This window comes from Phocoena phocoena, chromosome 1 (genome assembly GCF_963924675.1).
Source record: "Phocoena phocoena chromosome 1, mPhoPho1.1, whole genome shotgun sequence".
Lineage (NCBI taxonomy): Eukaryota > Metazoa > Chordata > Mammalia > Artiodactyla > Phocoenidae > Phocoena > Phocoena phocoena.
This window is the reverse complement of record NC_089219.1, coordinates 112,600,641-112,616,854: the sequence shown is the minus strand read 5'-3', so window position 1 is coordinate 112,616,854 and position 16,214 is coordinate 112,600,641. Positions and strand designations below refer to the sequence as shown.

Here is a 16,214-nt window from a genome sequence, read left to right as displayed (position 1 = left end):
CATAATTCACTGCCAGGAAAAGGGAACAGAAACCAGGAAGGAGGGGTCTCGAAAGGGAGGGGCAGTCCTTCACCCCCTTACACAGCCAAAACCCCAAGGGGCATGGGGGCAGGGCAAGGCTTTGGTCCCAAGCCCCCCACCCCCTAGAAACCCGCATAGCCGAAGAGGGACCCCACAAATCAGAAATACATTATTGCTTCTACTCCCCAGGAGCAGCTGGGGACAGGGACCCCACCTTTACAATGGAGCTGTAAATATATACATAATATCGTATGTATCACTCCTTGGGAGAGCACCCCAATCTGGGGAGCCTCTGCCCCAAAACCTTCTCAGCTTGGAACTGGAATGAGAGCTCTGAGGGAAGGGCCCAATTTCCGATGCCAGGGAGGCTCAGTGCCCGGACCCCAGCGCCGTCTGCGGCACACTCCCGCTGCTCAGCATGGGCGTCCCGGCCCCGTGCTGCTCCAGCTCGGCCACTCGTCCCTCTTTAAGAGGACTCCATGGCACCTTCAGCCTGAGGTGTGGTGGGTGCCCCCTCCTCCTCATCGTCATCAGGGGGCCCCGGGGTGGAGACTGGGGGCCCAGTAGGGGCTGGCTCCTCCCAGAATCGAGCCAGAGAGAGTCGGAAGTTGTCCAAGTGGCCATTGGAGAGGTCGAGGCCAGCAGGGGTCGGGGTGGCGGCAGAGGGCAGGGGGTAGTGAGGGGGCGCATCGTCCTTGCGGCGCCGCCGGGTGCGCACCTCCAGGCAGTTCTGGCCTTTGAGGTGGCGCTGCAAGTGGTCCTCCTTGGCGAAAGCCTTGTGGCACAGGTGGCACTCATAGGGCCGGTCCCCTGTGTGCAGGTGCATGTGGTTCTTGAGGTCATAGCTGTGCAGGAAGCGGGCTGGGCAGTGCGAGCATGAGTAGGGGCGCTCTCCTGTGTGCTTCCTCATGTGGATCTTCAGCTTGTCATTCCTGGCACAGGCAAGGGGGAGGGGCAAGGAAACGGTTCAGGATGCGATCCCTGGGTCATCCTGGCCGGGTTCCCAGGCCTCGTCCCACTCCCGTCCCCCACCATTCATTTCCCTATTACTGCCCCAGGAGACCCTTGCTGACGTGCCTGCAGCTTAACTGGGCCCGGCCACCACCCACTCTGCCTCCAGCACAGCCACATCTTTCATGCCCCAGACCTACCTCCCTTGACTTTCTTTCTCCTGGTCTCCCTCATCTGGTCTCTCTCCTCACCCTGGGCATCACCACCCCAGTCCCTCCAGGATCACCTGCCTCCATACCTCGGGTCTCATAATCCCTTCCTCCCTCCCCCTCGACATGGCCCCTGCTGCACCCCTTCCCCACTGGTGCTCACCGGGTGAAACGGACACCGCAGACTTCACAGGCGAAGGGCTTCTCACCAGTATGGGTCCTCATGTGGCGTGGCAGTTTGCCAGCCCCGTGGATGATCTTGTGGCAGACCGGGCACTCCTGGGGCATCTGGGAGCGGCGTTTGCGCACTAGCTTGTCCTGGCCATCTAGGCCTGGTGCCAGGGTGTCCTGGTGTAGGGAACTCAGGTAGGCCATCAGGTCAGGATCGATGGCATCCTCATCTGAGCCCAGCTCCTCTGGGGACAGCGGGGGCCCGCCACCCTGCGCCAGCCCATAGGCCGGGGGATATGCCAGCTCCTCCTCTTCTTCCTCACCCTCATAGGCCTCATAGCTCAGGGGCCCCTCACGGGGTGAGGCAGTCCCTGTGGGAGGGCTGTAGCTGTCCCCCAGCCTACTGCCCCCGCTGCTGCCCACTCTGCCTGCCGCCTCCTCCTCCTCCTCGTAGGTCAAGGGATGGGTGGGCGCTGTGGGCACTTCAGGCACTAGGTGGTTTGCCCGGGCCCCCTTGGTCTGCAGGAAAGCTTTTCGTGGCTTGCGGCTGCGGCGGGCGACAGGCCGAGGGGGCGGCGGCGGCGGCGGTGGGAGGGGCACCTGTGGAGGGCTGTCTTCACCGTTGGGAACTCCCGAGGCTGAAGCTGTGGCTGTGGCGAAGGCCTCCAGGTACTGGCGAGCTCGCTCACAGTCGTCCTCGTCAGGGCTGGGAGCTTCTAGTCCGCTCCCCTGCAGAATCTCCATGCAGGCAGCGATGACACACGGGATCTCCAGCAGCCGCGCAGCCTGGAGCACTGCCGGCATGTTGGCGCTGCTGGTGGTCAGTGTGGCTGTATAGGCAAACTCGAGCAGGGCACCCAGTGCCTCCGGCCCCACAAAGTCCAGCTCACACACGCCGGCCCCTGCTCCCCCGGCAGCCGCCCCGCCGCCCCCAGCGCTCAGGACCGCCCCGCCACCGCCCTCAGTGAAGAGCTTCTTGAAGTAGTGGCTGCAGGCAGCCAGCACAGCCCGGTGGGTACGGTATTCAAGGCCCTGTGTCCGGATGGTGAGGTCACATAGGTGGCCCAGCTGGCGCTGCTCATTGAGGCAGCTCAGGAGCTCACTGCTGTGGTCTGGGAATGGAATCCCGATCAGGTCGTCCTCGGGGCTCCCCATCTTCTCCTGCAGAGTCAAGTAGAGAGGGAGGTTAAGAGCGCTCAGCCCTGCAAGGTGGTCCAGGGAAGGGATATATACCAAAGTTGGCCAGGTGACTACAGACTACTTAGACGGTCTTCTAAGTACTTAACACCCACTTCATCTTCCACAACCTTCTAAAGTAACAGTTATCATTCATTTCACAGACAGGAACCTGAGGTGCAGACAGGTGAAGCGACTTTCTATGTTAAGTGCAGAAGAGGTTCAAAGCCAGGCGATGGGCCCAGAGTCCGTGTTACTAAGCACTGTGCACTATTCTGCCTCTGTGAGAGCAGGAGCCCTGCCTTTCTGGCCTTTCCTAGAGACCCGTCTGCTTCACCTGCCCCATTCCCCATCCCTTTGGAAGAAGCACTGGACTGGGAGAAAGGATGCCTGGGTTCTGGTTCAGGCTTCATGAAGAATTGGCTGAAGGACTCTGGGTGGCTCTGGCAGCCAGCCTCAGTCATCTGAAAAGTGGGGTAACAGCCTTTGTGATGGAACCTCCTCTCAGCCCAGAGAGAGGCCAATGAGAGAGTTCAGATTCACATTGCGCCAAGGACTGTTCAAGGCAAGGTCAGGTGCTTTAACTTATGTTATCTCCCTAAAGCATTTGGTGTACAGTAAAACACTATGCAAACCTGAGAGGTGGCTTCCCAGCACCCTCCTCCTCCTCCTGACCCATCCACTAAAAGTTCATCTCCCCTTCTAGATCCCCCCTTCTAGAGGCCAAAAGGGAAACACAGCTCCCAGCATCCCTCCCCCCACATCCTCCCCTCCCCCATGGGGCCAAGGAGCAGCCACCCTTTGCTGGGGTGTCGCTGGCTGGCGCGGGTGCTTCCTGCCCCGCACCGATAAGCATCGTCCCCGCCCCCTCTCCCACTGCCAATAGGCCAAGTTCCAGTCCCACCCCTCCCCCACTGGGCTACCACCACCACCTCTCCCTCCCCATTCCCATCCAGTCAGGAGAGTACCCCCTCTCCAGAGGACCATCTTTCATCCTCTATGCTTTCCCCTCCAAGGCAGAGCCACAGAAGGTGCAGAGCTGCCAGCAATCCCGAGGCTGGTGGAGGGGAGGGGAGGGGTGGGGTAGTAGAGGGAGTCTGGCCTGGAAGTGGGGAGATCTGCTTTAAGTCCTGGCTCTGCTACTATCTTTTTTTTAACCATACCATTAATATTTATTTATTATTATTTTTTAACATCTTTATAAGTATTCTGCTGCTATCTTGCTGAATGACCTTGGGCAAGTCATTTCTCTCTGTGCTTCAATTTCCTCACTGTACAAGGAGGGGCTGGGAATGGATGCCCCATGGGCTCAGCCCTTCAGCCCTGACATTTGGTGGGTCTGGAGCAACTGGAGACAGAGTTGGGGCCTGGAAAGAGCTGGGCTCTGGAGTCATCCAGGCTTGAGTTTGAATCCTCAGTCTGCAGCTGATTAGCTCTGTGACCTTAAACAAGTGATTTAATCTCTGGACCTCTTTCCTCATCTCTAATATGGGATCATTCCACCTGACTCCTAGGGCTGTGGTGAAGGTTAAATGAGACCGTGGGTGGCACAACGCCTTAACACACACAGTAGGGGCTCAATAAATGTTCTGGCCTTGGCAAGGAGAAACAAGGACTCACCTAGAGGCAGATTCCACTACACAGATGGTCTCTGCTGGGAAACAAGTCTGTCTCCCTCCCTCAAATCACCCCAGGAAGTCAGGTTACTACTAGCTATATGACCTTGGACCAGTCACTTCCTTTCCTGCGGAGGCCTGTTTCCTCATCTGTAAAATTAAAGACTGACCTAGATGATCCTTAGGGCAAGTCCCACTGACATTTTGTCAGTGTCTTCTCTGCCACTCCCAACAGCTGCTCAGTGTTGGCCATTGACAGGGAAGATTTTGGGAGGGGGGGTTGGAGGAGTCAAGGGCTACAGGTTTCCTCTTGAGGACACAAGAACTGCATTGTTTCTGCCTGCCTCCCTGTCCCAGCACCAGAACGCCTGCGCGGAAGCCATGAGTGAGCAGCACCCATGTGGCTCATAAGCCACAGCCAGACACCCTTAGATAGCCCACCCCTTCCCACCTTAAGTCTCCAAATCACTTCTCTCCCTAGGGGCCAAGCAGTCTGGGAGCACTCCCAGTTTCCTTTGGTTCTCCTACCTGTACTTTACAAATAGTACAAGAGGCAAATGGCCCCAGGACTTAGAAACAAACAAAATCGGGTGGGCAGCAGCAGTGGCCACTCAAGCAGCAGTGGGCTCCCTCCTGGGACCAAGCAAATCCTGTCCCTCCTGAGGGGGATGGGTGGGGCTGTCCTCGATGTCCATTGGCCCGGAGCTGGGCACCCGCAGGCACGTGGCTAACCCCATCCCTCTCCCTCCTTCCCTCCACACCCCACCCATTCCCGCTGCTAAGCCCGCCTCCCTTCTCCCACCCCAGGGCCGTCTCCGAGGCAACTTGGTGTGGCGGGTGCGCTGATTGGCTGACCCCGCTGTCAGGTCACAGGCTCTGGCTGGTTCACGATGCAACTCACTCAGGGCTCGGGCAGGGGTGGGTGTTTAACCCGTTGGGCCTAACCCTGTGGCCACGAGGTACCAATAAAGGAAGGGAGAGGCAGAGGACACACGTGGAAAGGGGAGGTGTTCACATGGTTCTCTAGCTTCTGGGAAACTCCCCTAGCCCTTACCCAGGGCTCTGGCACCCATGCTAACTTAGGTGCCACCTGGAACTAGGCTGGTGCCAACCAGGCCAAGGGGATACTCCTAGCCCCATCATCTGGGAGGGGTTGCTGGGGTGGAGGCTTCCCCCTTCTTTCTGCCAGGGTGGGGCACTGGTGCCAGGATGCCCACCCCACCTTGGGCACCCTTCCCACCTCTGTATCCCAGAGGGCCCAGCCCCCCGACGCCCATAAGTGTCCCCACCCAGCCTGGCATGCCCCCTCTTGCTAAGACCTTGTGGGCATGGGCGTGTGTGGTGGCTGGGGGGGCAGCTGTGCCAGGGAGCCAGGCAAGGTCTGTTTGGTCTGTTTGCCTGGTAGGGGGAAGAACTGGGGGCCCCACCCCATCTCTCCCCACTTTCCCACCACCCCCCAGGCTCCCCTCACTGTCAGGCCTGCTAGACCGGCCAAGCCGGTGGGCAGCTCTCTTGAAACTGGGCCCTGAGTCAAGCTTGCCCCATCTTTGGTGGGGGGAAGACTTTGGGGTTAGAAAGGTGGGAGGGGGCAAAGGGGGGAGCCCCTATCACCTACCCCTCAGTGCCCAAGGGCACCTGCCAAGGTGTGTCCATCACCAAGAAACCAAAAGGTAGAGGGCACTGGCCCTGGCATGGGAAGGAAAAGGAGGCTGGAACTCTTTCCAGGTGCTGACCTCCAGCATTGTCCAGTGCAGGGCTGGGGGCACCAGGGCCAACACTGCCGGCTCGAGCCAGCTGAAGAGCTGGGATATGAGGCCCTGAACAGGGCAGCTGAATAAAGCTGGCCCCACTTCCCTACACCCTGGGGATTAGGGGAGTAAGGCTTAGTGTGGGGGGCAGCAGGCGGAAACAGGATTAGCGGCGGAGAAAATAGATATGGGCCTGAGACACAGGCACACAGAGCCACCCCTCCTCAGACCTGGAGGCCCCCACCTCTGGGCTCTGCCAGAGAGCCTGAGAGGGACCTGGCCAGTCCTCTCCAGGTGTAGCAACGTGGGGTGAGGGAGGTTGAGGACCAGGCTGTGACACCTCCTGCCAGGGTGATGGAGAGGCCTGACACTCTTCCCACCTTAGCCGGCCACCCTTCCCCCTTACTTCTTTCTCTTTCTGCCCCCCTCCAACCCCCACCCCAACTCCAGCCTCAGGTTCTCTTCCTGTTTTTTTGGAGCTAAGTTTGCACGAAGCCAGGGCTTTGGCCTGTGGCTGGACCAAGGGGGTGGGGAAATAGGACAGCCAGTCCAAAGTCCTCAGGGACCCAGGAATCCTAGTTCCCCAGCTTCTCTCACCCCTTCTTAGGGCCTCTGAGGCCCAGGGGCTGAAGCCATCTGGCCTGCCCAGTTGGGAAGTCAGGGTGAGGGGTTGAGGTGAATCCCCTTGAGGATTGGAATGGCTTTGAAGGAGAGGCCCTTGGCCCAGGGATGCCCTAGGCATTTATGGAGCCCTTCCCTCTCCACCCCAGCCCCTCCAAGCTAGTACATGCCTTCCCCATCCCCCATAGGCCGCTTCCCCCTCCTAACCTCACCACCCCCAGCACTCACACTTCCTGGGGGCCGAGGCGGGGAAGAGAGACCGCAAGCCACGAAGGGGGAAGGAGGCAAGGGGAGTTGGCTGCTTCCCGGTGCCGTGGGGGTTAAGCCTCTCCTCCCTCAAAATCCCCAATTCCTGGTGCTTCAGCTCCTGACAGGAGGGAGACCTCAATTTCCCCCCACATTTTCTTTCCATGACAACTGCCCTAGTCCACAGCCTCTCAGGCCACATCAGGGTAAATCTGAGGGAGATAAAAGATGGCGGAGGAAGGAATGGGGGCAACTCCGTCTTCCCCAGCCTTCCCCTCTTGTCCTTTGGGAACAAGGCCCTCTCCACTCTTGGCCCCTTTTCTTGGCCTCTTCCTGTCCCCTTACCGCCTTCTCGGACCCTTGTCTCCCCTCTCCGCGACTCATCCTTTGCTTTCTTCCTTCAGCCCTTGCAAGGCTCCCGCTTCCTCTCTACCGCGTCTATGTCCGCAGGCCTCCGAGGAATCATCCCTACCTCTCCTTTCTTTTCCCTTTTGGTTCTCTCGCTCAAGCCTCCTCACTTCCTCCATTTCATCTTGCTCTGAGCATCCCTTCTCTTCTCCCCAGGCAGGCGCAGTGTGGAGAGGGGCAGAGGAATTAAATCAAGATGCCAGGCCTGCCCTCCAAGGCCTGGTCTTGCCATGAGATGGTCACATTTAAGGTACCCACGGCCCCATTTTGGATGAAGCACAGGGCCAAACTTTGGGGGACAGTTGGGGAAGATGGGAGGGGGTGGTACAGTGAGAGCGGATGTCGGGTGGGGTGAGGGGGACAGCCTAGGCCTCTCTGCCCGTCAGAATTTCCAGCCCTGGAGCTGCTGGACTTTCCCCAGAGGCTGCCCACCCTAGGCCAGGCAACTGTGCACTTGGACAGACCCTGGTCATCAGGGTTCCCAGCGGGGGTCTGCCGGAGCAGTGCCAGATACCCTTAGGGCCTGAGGAGACCACACAGGGTGCCAGGGTCTGCCCTGTGCCCACCCCCTCCCCCCAGTCTAGCGTCTCCGGCTGGGTAACTGAGCCGGCTGGTAACCCCACACCCGCCAAGCCGCCAGCAGAAACCTGAGCCCCCCAGCCCCAGAGGACACCCCGGCCCGATCCCCGGAGCCCGGCTCCCTGCCAGCCTGTCCAACCTCCTGTCCTGGCCCAGCAACCCCTCGGCTCCCGTAGGCCCCTTCTGCTCTCCTGTCCTCCTGGGTCCCCCAGACACAGAAGCTTCCCCACGCTCCAGCTCCTCAGCCCCTCAGTTCCTAAACTGCCCCCTGTGAAGTTCAGACACCCTCTCCCTAGCCTGTTTTTCAGTCCTTCTCTGACCCTTGGCCAATTCTAGGCCTCCAAGCCTCCCCTGGGGCCTGATCTCCCAAGCCAGAGTGTGGCCTACTCACCTGAACGCTGAGGGGCCTTGCCGGCAACTCCTCTTGGCCCCTGGGGGGAGCAGGTTGGGAGGGGTGGGGGAGGGCCGGGCTGGGGGGGAGGTAGGGTGGCTGTTCCCCGCTCCAGCTCCCTCCTTCAAAGGGGCCGCCCACGACTTGGCCCAGCCCCTCCCCCCTACAGCCTTAACCCTCTGGGTGCTGTCCCCCTCCCCCCAGATGGAGGGAGGGGTTACCAGAGGCCTGGCAGCGTGGGAGAGGGCCTAGAGTCTCTGCCTGTGGTGCCCGAAGCCCCAGCTGTATCCACCCTGGCCTGTCCTTTCTCAGTCCTAAAAGGGGAAAAAGGTGAGCAGTAGGAAAGGTAGGAGCTGGGACAGTCCAGGAGGACAGAGGTGAGGAGGAGCAATGGGAGAGGCTGCTGGAGGTGGGACCAGGAGAAGGAAGAAGGGAGGGGAGGGGACAGGAGGCAGCAGTGGCCAGAAGCGGGAGGAGGGGAACCCTGGACAGGCAGTGCCAGGGGTGACAGGTGCCTAGGTCCTAGCCCCTCAGGGCATATGGTATAATAGGGGAACACAGGGAGGCCCTCCAGACCCCAGTATGTCCCTCAGCACCCCTGGGAGCTGGCCGAATTCTCCCCACTCTGTACTGGGCTGGGGCCCTCAGGGGCTGGGCAAGGCAGCACCCCGCCCTCCCCATGCCTCACCCCAAACCCACTCACATACCACAGTTCCTTGCCCGGGCACCAACCCCTGCCAACCAGGCCAGGGGGCAGCACTTGTGCCAGCCCCCAATGGCCAGGAGGATCAGGGGGACAGAGCTGGCCTGAGGGGGGTGGACAGATGGGGGGAGCTGTGGGCACCGAAAGAGGAAGGAGCCGGGAGGGGGCATCTGCTGGGAAGCAGCTAGCCCCACCCCTTGCGTAAGCTGCTGCCACCCTGGCTGGTTGGGTGGGACCCGCCTGGGCCTGAGGGGTAACTCAGGAGGGCTCTGAGCCCAGAGATGGGTGGGCCACAAAGTTCCACTTAAACAGCTTCTGGGGTCTCTTATTCCTGGAACGAGGTGTGCCCTAGGTCCCCCAGACACTAGGCCATCCCAAGTCCTACTGGGCTGGGAGGGGGCACCACAGAAATGCCCCCTAAAATATCCCCTCCCCTTTCCCCCCAACAGCTGCTGGCTCAATGCCGCTGGCCTGCTGCCCCTCACCAGCTCCCGGCCCGGTTGGCACCTACCCACCAGGATGCTGGCAGTCCTGCCCTCCTCTCCCTCCTACCCCCCTGGCTCCCAGCGCCCCATGCCAACTGTGGGCCTCGGGTGGGGGAGGGTCACCCCTGTGCCTTGGTGCCAGCTAGGCGGGCCCAGGCCCTTAGGTCCTACAGATAAGGCACAAGACCCTGTTCTCAAGCCATCTCCTCAAGAGGCAGCTCACGGGTTAGGGCCTACACAAAGAGAGCCCAGGGGGCTATGGCCAGCTTGATGAGCAGTTATTGAAGGCTCTACTCCCCAAGGTGGGGGCCAGTGTCTCTCCCTGCCACCAGGCGCCAGCCTCCCGGCATTCCCCCTGCCCAAGCATTTGCTTGGGCACCAAAGTCCCTGATATTCCTGAGTGCCCTAGTGCCTGCAGCCTGTGAGGGAGTGGGGCGGGGCTGCTCTCTGCCCTTTGATCCCCATAAAGGGAGGGAACCAGCCTAGAGGGCAGGGGGCAGGGAGGGAGTTCATGGGGCCCCTCCATTTCACCCCTGCCAGGGGCAGCAGGGCAGGGTGTGGGCATCTCTTGGGTGGGGCCCTCAGGTGAGAATGGGTAGCATGTCTCAGCTGGGGGGATGGATGTCAATCATGGGTACATGGTGTCATGTGGGAACAAGATGGTGAGGACAAGGTGGGGGGATGCAGAGGGTCCCCACATTCCAAATCATCCCAGTCCACTTTTAGCCCCATCCAGAAAAATTTCCAGACTTAACCAAATTGAGAGATCAAGGAGGACTACAACTCCCAGTATGCACCACAATTGCTTTGCATGTACCTTGGGAGCTGTAGTTCCCTTGAGAAGCCCAGTGCTCTCCTCTTCCCCAGAGCCTTGCTGATGGGGTGGGGAGGGCAGAGCAGAGGACTTGGTTATGAATCTCCAAGGGGACTGTGTTTAGAAGAGGTACAAGGCAGGAGGTCCATGGTGGGGGGAGAGGACCCCCTCCCAGGCAAAGGGGGAGGAAAGGAGGAAGGAAGGAGGAGAGGATGTCTGTTGAAAGGGGCATATGGGTGGGGAGGAGTTGGGGGGAGTGGTGGAAACAGGAAGGAAACTGAAGCCAGAGACATGAGGTCGAAAGCAAGGGCCTGGTGGAGCCCCACTCCGAGGCTCAGCAAGGACTGGGAAGGCATTTCCCCCTGCTGGGCCTCCGCACCATTCTGGTGGTCTGGGGAGGCATAAGAGGAATTAGTGATGTCAAGTAACAGTAGACTGGTGTGTTTGTGGGGGTCACTGGCTCCGTTTACCTGCCACCAGCCCTCTTTTGTCTAGGGCACCCTCAACTCCTGGATCTGGCACAGGTATCTGCTGGCTGGAGAGCTCTGAAAGCTGACTAGGTTCTAGGATGCTAGCAGGAAGAGGAAGGGGTTGGGGGAGGCTAGGGCCAGGCCTGATGGGTATGGTGGAAGGAGACATGTATGGGGTTAGGCCCAGGTGTGAGGTCAAGGAATTGTGCTGGCAAATGAGGATGCCATCCTCTAGGGCTGAGGCCATGGCAACTGGGAGGCCTCAGTGAAGAGAGGGCTAAGATGCCAAGGAAGGCCACCAGCCTCCCACCCATCCCAGGCTGTGGGACAGAATGAAGAAGGCAGCCCTTTCCAGTGTCCCTGTGGAATTTGCTAAAGGTAGCTCTTCCCCTTGTGCCAGGCAGCCTGTGAACATTAACGGTGGCAACTCAGGGGACCAGATGGCAGCTGGGTGCCCTCTCTTAGTGGGGGTGGAGGTCAGAAGTGGGCAGAGGCTCTGCTTCCAGGCCACTTTCCCTGGGCTCCCCAAGGTTCTGGGACAGATGCTTATAGGCCCCAGCCAAGACTCTTGCCAAGACCTGGGTCTAGCTGGGTGGTGGGTCATTCTTGCCTCTCCAAGACCTTTGATGGTGGGCAACAGTAGCTCTTACCCCTTCCCCCCAGTCCCCCAGGCCCGCCTTGGCGCCTGGCCGCCTGTGTGTTGGCAGGACTGGTGGAGGGGGGGGCGGCGAGGCAACTTCAAACTGTCCGGGCAAAACGTCAAGTTTACTCACGAGTTTACTCAGCAGAAGGAGGGGGAAGAGGCCAGGGCAGGCACACCCCATGCCAGGGTCCTATCCGTCTGCTTTTCCCCACCTTCCTCCCCCACCCTCCTCTTCAGTCCTAAGCCAAAACAGGCATAGGTCCCAAGGCCTGGTGGCAGGGCAGTCTTAACTCTCGGAAGGTCAGGGAACCAAGCAGGCTGGAGGCAGGAAGCCCTGAAGCAGGCCCAGAGGCTTCTACCAGAGGGCAGTGCCCTGCCTGGAGCCCATTCACTACCCGTCTTGGGACCTCGGCCTTAGGCCAGAACTGGGTCTCTTAGCCACCAAGAAGGGGGCAGTACCAGGCCAGGCCTCCTCCATCTGACCAGTCCCCTGGGCAGTGACTTCTGACCCCAAATGCCCAGTACTAGGCTGTGCCTCAGGCAGCATGATGCCATCTGGGCAGCCATAGGATCAGGGGCTGGTTCTCTAGGCCTTGACTTGGAATGAGGGGCCAGCACCCTATCTGACCTACTTCCCTTTCCTCCCCACCTGCTTTCATTCTCTGCTTTTCTCCCCCAGCCTTCACTGTCCCCACCCCAGAGGCGCTCCGCCCCCCATGCCCGCTGGGCCCCCTCCCCCACCCTTCCCCAGGGTGCCAAGTGCAAGCACACAAAGGGCCCGATGGTGCATTGTTAGCCCAGCCCCCGCTGCCCGCCTCGCCCTCCCTGGGCAGGCACTAGGCCAAGGAGGAGCTGGGGGCCCTGGGTGCCAGGGGGCACCATGGGGAAGGGGGAAGAGGTCAGCACCTGTCTCCCAGTCCCTGGGGTCCATGTCAGCCAGAGCTGAGCAGTGATGAGAGTACCCCATTAGAGCAGGCCTCTCTCCTTGACACCTGAGCCTAGTGGGCACTGCCTTCTTTCTTCCCCAGAGCCCCCTTCGGGTGGTATTAACCCCTTCTTCACCCCTGTGCTAAGGTTGGGGGGTGTGGTACCCAAGGGAGGGGACAGTGTCTGGGGGTGCCAGCAGGCTGTGTGGTGCCCACAGCAACCACGTAACAGAGGCACGCTGGGGGAGCCGGGGTCCCGAGGGCCAGGGACAGGAGGCACTGACAGAGATTTCTTCTTGTTTCATCAGCTGCTCCAGGGGGAGCCCCCTGCCCTTCTCCCCAGTCACCACTGAGAAGGAACACTAAATGTTACCCAAACTCAGTCACAAATATGTCCCTCTCCAGCCCAGCACAACACTCCATATGCCCACTGTCCCCTCCCAACCTGATGCCCACTCCATGCCAGCTCTCCCAGCAGTGCCAGGAGGGTACAGGGGTGACCAAACCAGTTGGTGTGTGTGTGGGGAGCAGAAGGCAACCCCATAATCATCAAGGCTCACCCCCCTATACACATGCACCCTCAGGAAACAGTTCCCATCCTGGTTTAACCCCTCACCGCCCAATCTGGCTCCCCCTGCCCCTTGATAAACTGTCTCCCTCCTCCAAGAATAAGTTGGGGGAAGGCGGAATAGCTGCGCTGACTCATTCCCATTCTCAGCTGCAGCTAGGGGTCTCCAAGGCACTCGGGTGGGGGTCAATTCAAGAACGCCCTCCACCTGGCCCGGAAGCCAGGACAGCCTGCTGGTCTCCCCCTCTCCCCAGCACCCACTTCCGGTGTCCCAAACTAGGTCAGCAGCGCTCGTTTCCTGTGGGTCAGCTAGCACCCGCGCCTCTGCCCCTCCCCTGCTCCGGACCCAGACTCCCCGCCCCCCGCCCCCCAGGGCGCCCCGAGGTCTCACCACGTCTCAGCCGCCCTTTGATACGTGGGGGTTGTGCGGGGCGGGGGGCAGGGGACCCGCCCTCTCTCCAAACACCAGCAGGGCCGGGGCGCCTGGGCAGGCACGTGTCCGGGCACAACCCGCTGCCCACGCCGCCCCCCCACTCCCGGCCCCCCCTCGCTCTGGCCGGGACACGTCGCTCTCTTACTTGGGGTGGGGTGGGAGGAGAGAAAGAAAGCTGGAAATTGAAAGCAGCGCCCCCCACCCCTTTGAATGGCAGCCCTCTACCAGCGGCGCTCAGAGTAGGTTCTACAACAACACAGTAGCGACCCCCACTCCGGGTAGGGGCAGGTGCGCCGGCGCCTGTGGGGGGACGGGTAGTAGGTAGAATTCTTCCCAGTCGCCCACCCTCGCTCTTGGGCTCTGGGGGCCGGAGCTGGCTTTGAAAAGGTGGCGGCGGTACTGGAGCCTGAACGAAGAGAGTGGGATTGAGGGGAGGCGGAGAGAGGGGTCGTTCTGCATTCGCTCGAAGGTTGTCGCTGAGTCCCACTACCAGCGAGAGAGCGCGACTCTGGAAGCGCAAGAAACCGAATAGTCCAGCCGGTAACTTTCCCCCAAGCCGCGGCTCCTCCTGTGCTCCCCCCACCCCCCATGCAATTGGCCCGGGTCCAACCCACCGCGCCAGGGGGCGCGGAGTTGGGGGGGGAGCGTTGTCCTAGTTAGAATCCGTCAGCGTTTCCATTCCCTCTACTCGGACGGGTCGGGGGTCTCCCCCTAAAGTCACGAAGGAGACTGGGGGAGCGCTCAGCGCCGCCTCACCCTCTCTCCATCCCGGAGCCGCCAGTCTGTCTGATCCCAGAAGTGCAGAGAAAGTTTCTGGGGACCCTCCGCCCTGGGTTGGGGGCGGCTGTAGTTCCTTCTCTACCTTTCCTCCCAGTTAAAATCAATTCCAAAGACCCGGAGTGTTGGGAAGGCACAGGGAAGGGGAGTGGTGGGAATCTGGTCTGCGTGCGTGTGTGTGTGTGGGGGGGTCCCACTTACAGGACGGACGAAGGACACTGCAGCAGTCTCGAGTATGGGGGACCTCTAGCCAGGAGACAAAAGTGGGGTACACTCACCTCTCTGCCTTTGGGTCCGCTGGCTGGAGCTGCTGAAGCTCCGGGTGTGGGGAGAAGCGCGTCCCCCGCCAGGCCCGGGGGCTTGGGGCCCTGCTCCGGTCCTGGTCAGAAGGCCGCGGTCAGTGGCTCGCTGCTCTCTGCTGGGGGGCTCCTCCTCCGCAGCCCTCTGCCTCCTCCTGCCGCCCGCCCCCCCCCGGCCGCCGAGAACCGTACATTCACCTGGCTCCCACCCGCCCCCCCCTCAGGGCCCGCCTCACCTGTCCTGCTGTCTCACCTGTCCTCCTGCTTGCTTTCCCCCCATCCCTCCCCCCGCCCCCTGCCACCCCCCAAACTCCCCCTCCCAACCCTTAGCAACACCCTCTGTCACTTCCTGGTTTTTCACCCGCCCCCCCAGGCCCCCTCCCTCCGCCCAATAAGGACATAAACTTCAACCCCTTGGTCCAGCCAGTCTCTGCAGGGCGCAGATGGATCCCTCCCTCCTTTTTCGCTCTCTTAGTCCAAGCTCTTACTTTGCTTTCTCAGCTTTTCCCACCCTCCTCTTTTCCCTCCTTCTTTCCTTCTCTCTCTCTTTTCTCCCTTCACCTGCCGCGGTCCCTTTCCTCCTCCTCCTCTCCCTCTCCCTCTCCGTCTCTCTCTCTCTCTCTTTCTCTAGCCCCTATCTCTCCCAGTCCACCTTAACTCGAGCTCCGCCCCCGACCCCCATCCAGCCCTCCGCCGCTCCTCCGTCCCGCCCCCTGCACTCCACCTCCCGGCCCGCCCATTGGCCTGAACACCCGCCCATCCCAAGTGGGTCCCTCCCTGCGTTCGGCCAGGGAGGGGGCGGAGCCGAGGGGCTGGCCTGAAACCTGGAGGAGGGGAAGAGGAGGGGGCAGTGTCCGCAGCGGCCGGGGAACCGAGCACCCCCATCAAGGGCTCGCACTCCTACAAGAGGGGCTTCCGTAGGGTCAGCACCTCGGGAGGGAAGGGTATTAGGAGGTTAAAGATACACTAGGTGGGGGCGAGGCGGGGACTTAGGGGATTGAGGGAGGGGGGTCCCGTGAGGGGCTATAATCAGGTCAGGGCCCCTGGAGGTAGGGGGAGGGGAGCCACCCGGCCATCAACTCCAGCTCCTACGCCCCACCCCACCCCTTGGAGGCGGGGGAATTGAGGGTGCGGGCACCCTGCGTCCCTCCCCACGCGTGACGGCGCCTCGCGGGGAGGGAACGGCGCCCTGGGCAAGCAGCCTCTGCGCTCCAGCCGGTGCCCGATGCGGCCTTGGCATTGTCGGAGGGGAGGGGCCAGGTCCGTGAAGGGGGAGGGGGAGGAACGCTCACGCTCCTGCTCCCTGCCTCCATCCCGCTGTTCCCGAAGTGGAGAAACTGAGTCTCCGCGAAGGAGGGACCTCTGGACTTGGGTTCGCTCAGAGACCTGGGAGGCGAGAGGGGTCTGAGTGTTTTACGATGTGTATGTGGATTTGGGGGGGGGGCGGATCAGGATACGTACTTAAGTGCCCCCCAACTGAGGAAGGTAGCCTGTTTGGGACGCTTCCAACTGGGCCTGCGGCGCTACGTACCCCAAAGAGCCCCTCCCACTAGTGTAAAACTGATTCAAATCCGGCTCCGGCGGGCCAGGTTCCGCTCCCCGAGGCCGGCCGGGCCGAACCGGGTCGAACTTGCTTTCTCCAACCCCAGCCCCCTCCGCAGAGGGCCTCCCTCCCTTTCCAGCAGGTGGCTCCGCGGGACACCAGCTCAACCTGTTGGACCACAATAGGCGGCGCCAGGGGGGCCCTGGCCCTCACCCGGGCTGACCCGGGATCCCCGAGCAGGGGGAGGGGCGGAGTCCCGGTCCCTCCCTCTCTCTCCCTCCGGCCGTGACTCAGCCTCGGGGCCGCTGCCCTGCTCCCCAGCCAGGGGCGGAAAGTGTGAGGCGCCCCTGAGGGCCCAGGCCAAACCAAACAGCCCCCCACCCCAGACATTATCTCACTGTAGATTTAGGGGGGCT

The 16,214-nt window shown here is 61.3% G+C and overlaps 1 protein-coding gene across 2 annotated transcripts; it reads right to left on the bottom strand.

Annotated features, from left to right (window-relative positions):
- Window positions 1-206: 206 nt before the first annotated feature.
- On the bottom strand, window positions 207-14,326 carry ZBTB7B (zinc finger and BTB domain containing 7B). Of its 2 annotated transcripts, none has more exons than XM_065891410.1 (3): window positions 14,235-14,326; window positions 1,345-2,513; window positions 207-953 (listed from the first exon to the last, which is right to left on the bottom strand). In XM_065891410.1, exons 2-3 carry the CDS (start codon window positions 2,505-2,507, stop codon window positions 488-490), a joined length of 1,629 nt encoding a protein of 542 aa, XP_065747482.1. In that variant the 5' UTR covers window positions 2,508-2,513; window positions 14,235-14,326; the 3' UTR covers window positions 207-487. The 2 variants fall into 2 exon arrangements, with proteins under 2 accessions (XP_065747482.1, XP_065747489.1); XM_065891417.1 differs by lacking the exon at window positions 14,235-14,326 and adding an exon at window positions 6,137-6,226 and having other exon boundaries at window positions 488-953.
- Between the last annotated feature and the right edge of the window lie 1,888 nt (window positions 14,327-16,214).